Source organism: Chaetura pelagica, unplaced genomic scaffold, assembly GCF_000747805.2.
Source record: "Chaetura pelagica isolate M959 unplaced genomic scaffold, ChaPel_1.0 scaffold1407, whole genome shotgun sequence".
Lineage (NCBI taxonomy): Eukaryota > Metazoa > Chordata > Aves > Apodiformes > Apodidae > Chaetura > Chaetura pelagica.
The window spans coordinates 328,796-333,736 of NW_009953954.1; the positions used below are offsets into that span (position 1 = coordinate 328,796).

At 55.9% G+C, this 4,941-nt stretch overlaps 1 protein-coding gene across 1 annotated transcript in view; it reads right to left on the reverse strand.

The window, feature by feature from the left end:
• The window catches only part of R3HDM4 (R3H domain containing 4), a 23,747-nt gene that overhangs the window by 3,482 nt on the left and 15,324 nt on the right, over positions 1–4,941 (reverse strand). The window contains exons 2-5 of the mRNA XM_010001854.1: positions 3,550–3,704; positions 3,315–3,433; positions 2,968–3,091; positions 455–540 (exon numbers count right to left, since the gene is read on the reverse strand). Coding sequence (XP_010000156.1) covers positions 455–540; positions 2,968–3,091; positions 3,315–3,433; positions 3,550–3,704 — 484 coding nt within the window. The remainder of the gene's footprint in view (positions 1–454; positions 541–2,967; positions 3,092–3,314; positions 3,434–3,549; positions 3,705–4,941) is intronic.

The following is a 4,941-nucleotide window of genomic DNA, read 5'->3' on the forward strand; positions in this document are numbered from 1 at the left end:
TGCTCAGCTCCCCGAGCCAGGCAGCACTGGGCCACGCTGGCCTCGCCAGCCAGACTTAATCGCCTGCTCAGTGGTTTATGCAGTTTGATCCCTCCAAAACACATTTAAGTTGTTCAAAATCGCCTTGTGCAGATACCCCAAAGGCTCCCCCGCTGCCCCTGTGGGCAAACACGCTGGGTTCCCCATCACTTGCTGCCCAATAAGCAGAGATGGTGACATAACCACATACAAGTGTCCTGTAGCTACCAGGAAAATCTGAATGGAGGCAGAAGAACCTGCCTGCAGTGGGTCAGTGTCTGCAGCCCCTGCTGCAGGTCAGCTGGGAACTGGAGCACGTTCCTCAGTAGCTCATCTGAAATTCAGCCCTTGTCCGGCTCGGTGACTGTGCCAAGACCAAGGGACAGTCCCCAGGACACAGGCCCTGCCCACCCCAGCCCCCCCGGCCCCCGCTCACCATGGGGATCCGGCCCCGCTTCAGGGTGGCGCGGAGGCGGCGGCTGATGCGCTGGAAACACTCCTGGGGGGTGTCAGCAGGGTGCTCTGGAGCCACGGAGAGGACAGAAGGGACTCAAGCACTGATCCCATCCCTGGTGCCCACACAGCATCACCTCTCGGAAGGAGCCCAACATCCCCCCAGCCACCCCAGGGGACCTCAGGTGTCACCCCCAGACCAGCACTACCCTCCCCAGCCAAGGAGGCTGTGGAGATCTGGAGGTCTGTGCCCATCACCCCGGCTACTCCCATCTCCTACGAACCCTCACAGGTCCACAGGGGTCTGCTGGGCACAACCCCCTCGCTACAGCACCCAAGGGGTCAGCTCTATCGTCCTCAAGCCTCACCATGAGGGGAGGACACAGGAAGCAGGATGGAGCCCTCAGGGATGAGTGTCCCTCCCAAAACACACACAAGGGAGAGGCTCTCCCCACCCAGCGTCTCCTCCCAGCACCTTTCCACTTGTCCTCGCTCTTGCCGGGCAGCTTCCTCCTGTGCTTCTTCCCAGCTTCCTCCTCCAAGTAGAGCAGGACTCGCTCCTGCTCTTCTCCCGACCGGTTCATGAAGTCATTCCAGATCTGACAAGACACGGCACCAGGCCCCGCTGCAGAGGTGTCCCAGGAGTGCCCACCAGTGCATGGCCACCCCTTGGCACCCCAGGAGCCCCCTCCTCACCGACCCCCCAGGGACAGCCCAGGAACAGCAGCTCAGGCCAGGGAGCTGCTCTGGTTGGAGGAGCAAGGTACAAGAACCAGGTCCCACTGGAGCTGCACGTGCCAGGCCAGGGCCCCCAGCACCCACCTCCACGTAGGTCTCGTTGTTACAGGCCTCAGTGAAGATGCTCGGGGGAGCAGAGCGGTCGAGCTCACCCTCGTCGCTCCCACATTCATCTCGCTCCAGCAGCGTCATCAGGAAGCGAGCTAGGAGGGAAGAGCAAACCCCTGAGGGGGCAGCTGGGCCCCAGGGCCACCCCCACCGCCGAGGGCTCGGGGCAGACATGTATTTTCAAGGTGCTTAAGTCCTTATTTTGACTCCAGTTATCACAAACATTTCAGACAAACCCCAGAAAAGTCTATCAGATGCACAAGGAAAGCTGTGATATGTATTCATTATTGCAGAATTTGTAGCAGATGTCACTAATGCTTTTTTTAGGGTTACTGAGACTCGTGGGGTTCCAATTCTGCTGAGAGCTGTGCTGGGTTGGGTGTTGTATAAACATGAACAAGTACAGTGCCCATATCTTCTCAAGTTTACAACCAAATAGGCAGTAGTTCTTGAACTCTCCTAATACCAATACAGCATTAATTTCACTTGCAAATGGTCCAGCTGTTAATGTCACACAAATGCTTGCTCAGTCCTTTCTTTTAAGATGAGTTCTGCCTGAAATGGTTTTGCTAAAAAGAGCACAAAAGTATTTTTGTGCCAATAAATTAACTGTAATGGGGGCTGATTCTGAAAAGCCTTGCACAATTAATAGCTTTGCTGGTAAGAATAGCTTCATTAAGGAAACTACTTTTCCTCCAAGAAATGTTTGCAGAATTGGGCCTGAAGATAGCAATAAATTTTTTTTCTGAAAAAATATTTGAAGAGTATTAATATTGTTTACTGTAACAAAGAGACTCTGAAGATAGTGACCTTTGAGCTTTAATTTTAGAAGTTATGTGTTTATTCCATTTTTACAGATGGCTTTTTTTATGTTTATTGAGAACTTTGAAGAAATGCTTGTATGAGACAGGATTTGAGCCTGAGCTTCCCAAAGTTTCAGCTGTGGCCTTTTATCAGTAATTATATAAAGAAAATTTATTTCATAAGCTTAAGCTGTCATGTTAGTGAAAACTTTGTACAAGGAACTCCCAGTCTATTTGGTCTCACAAAAAAATAATGATGCTTGTTCAAAAAGGATTCAATGCTGGAAGTTAATTTTTAAAACCCACAAAAAACAACAACAGCAACTAAATCCTGAAACTTTATTGTCCTGGTAGGGATCTTCTGAAGTGCCAAAGATGAAGTCCTGCTTTGCAACCCATCTGGACCGTGATTAGGGGAACTCCTCTGTAGTGCCATATTTACTAGCCTAAAGCATGTGTTGTTAATTCAGTGTGTCTTAAGTCACAGCCTCACATCTATAAAGTTTAAGCTCAGCAAAGGAGCCCAACATCCCCCCAGCCACCCCAGGGGACCTCAGGTGTCACCCCCAGACCAGCACTACCCTCCCCAGCCAAGGAGGCTGTGGAGATCTGGAGGTCTGTGCCCATCACCCCGGCTACTCCCATCTCCTACGAACCCTCACAGGTCCACAGGGGTCTGCTGGGCACAACCCCCTCGCTACAGCACCCAAGGGGTCAGCTCTATCGTCCTCAAGCCTCACCATGAGGGGAGGACACAGGAAGCAGGATGGAGCCCTCAGGGATGAGTGTCCCTCCCAAAACACACACAAGGGAGAGGCTCTCCCCACCCAGCGTCTCCTCCCAGCACCTTTCCACTTGTCCTCGCTCTTGCCGGGCAGCTTCCTCCTGTGCTTCTTCCCAGCTTCCTCCTCCAAGTAGAGCAGGACTCGCTCCTGCTCTTCTCCCGACCGGTTCATGAAGTCATTCCAGATCTGACAAGACACGGCACCAGGCCCCGCTGCAGAGGTGTCCCAGGAGTGCCCACCAGTGCATGGCCACCCCTTGGCACCCCAGGAGCCCCCTCCTCACCGACCCCCCAGGGACAGCCCAGGAACAGCAGCTCAGGCCAGGGAGCTGCTCTGGTTGGAGGAGCAAGGTACAAGAACCAGGTCCCACTGGAGCTGCACGTGCCAGGCCAGGGCCCCCAGCACCCACCTCCACGTAGGTCTCGTTGTTACAGGCCTCAGTGAAGATGCTCGGGGGAGCAGAGCGGTCGAGCTCACCCTCGTCGCTCCCACATTCATCTCGCTCCAGCAGCGTCATCAGGAAGCGAGCTAGGAGGGAAGAGCAAACCCCTGAGGGGGCAGCTGGGCCCCAGGGCCCCCCCCACCGCCGAGGGCTCGGGGCAGGGGCTGCCCACCCTGGGGAAGACCCAGCTCAGGCTCCTTACTGTTCTCCAGCCTCTGCAGGCTCTTGCGGCCCTTGGCCCTGGGGATGAGGTCCGAGTTGCGGATGGCCTTGTTGATGTAGTACTGCTTGCGCTTGGAGGGGGAGAACCTCTTGGTCGGGGAGTCCTCCAGCGGGGGCAGGCAGTCCTCGATCCTCCTGCAGGGACAGGCAGCCGGGAGCACCGAGCCCACCCGAGACCCCCGTCCTGGGGCGCTCTGGGTGATCAACCCCACCAGCACAAAGGGATTAATTGCTGCAGAGGTGCCCCGGGGTGCTCCATGGGGCTGGACACCCCCCCCTCGCGTTTGCCGCAGCCGCCACCCGGCCTTCAGGAATGGGGTGGTCCATCCAGGGACGTGTCCATCCTCCCGGAGCCAGCCCAGCACTGCCCAGAGCAGCCAGCCCTTGCTGCCATAAAGCTACAGCCCCACAGGGACAAACAGCCCTGCTGCTGGCTACGCCCTGGGGCGTTTGGCTGCTGTCAATAACAATTCTGTGGTCAGGGTGTTACACAGACATACCTACAACGTAGGAACTACCATAAAACTGAGATGATTTCATGTGACAGTTGAACTGAGTGATGACAAGGAGCTCGCTGGGCACTGAATGCAACCGCTTTGGTTTCAAAGTTCACTCAAACCCGCCAAAGACAGGAAGTTGCACTCATCTTCCCTCTTGCTCCCTGCCCGCTCTGCATCGCAGCTTCCCCTCCTCGCAGCAGAGGGTGGGGGAGAAAACCAAACCCAAGAAAACAAACGAAGCCTCCACGACCCTGGAGGTGAACCATGGCTGACCACAGAAACACAGTGTTCCCACCACGTCCTCTCCTGTGCAGTGCCCTGGTGCTCAGGGCAGACCTGGCACAGATGGGGCAGACCTGCCAGCCGGTTACAGCCCGGGGAGCTGTCCAGCTACTGCCCCAACCTAAAGCCTTTATTTTATTTTTATCTCCAGATGGGGGCGATGACAGAGCCTCTGCTGCTGGGGTGCAAAACCCCCCCTTTCCCCTTCCTCCGGCTGGAGAGAAAACAGCAGCTGAGGTGGCCTCGGAAGAAATAAAAAGAGACACCGGCATCCCCAGCAGTGACTGCCAGGGGTGGGAGCTGTAACCCAACAGGGCGACCAGCGCTGGGGGCTTGAGATTTGATACAAAGGTGGTTACAAACCCAACAATCATCGAGGGAGTCGGGGGGGGGGGTTGAGCGCACAGGGCCGGGCTCACCCCAGGCGATGCTGGAAACGTTCACTGTGTGCCCATGGATGGGGAACCCCTCGCTGAGCGCAGCAGGACGAGGAGGAGGGGTCTTCACTCAGCTGCTGCCGCAGGGGCAAAAACCAGTGTTAAAAACAGCCGTGCAAGTGTCACCAAGGGACACCCAGGCACCCCCGGACT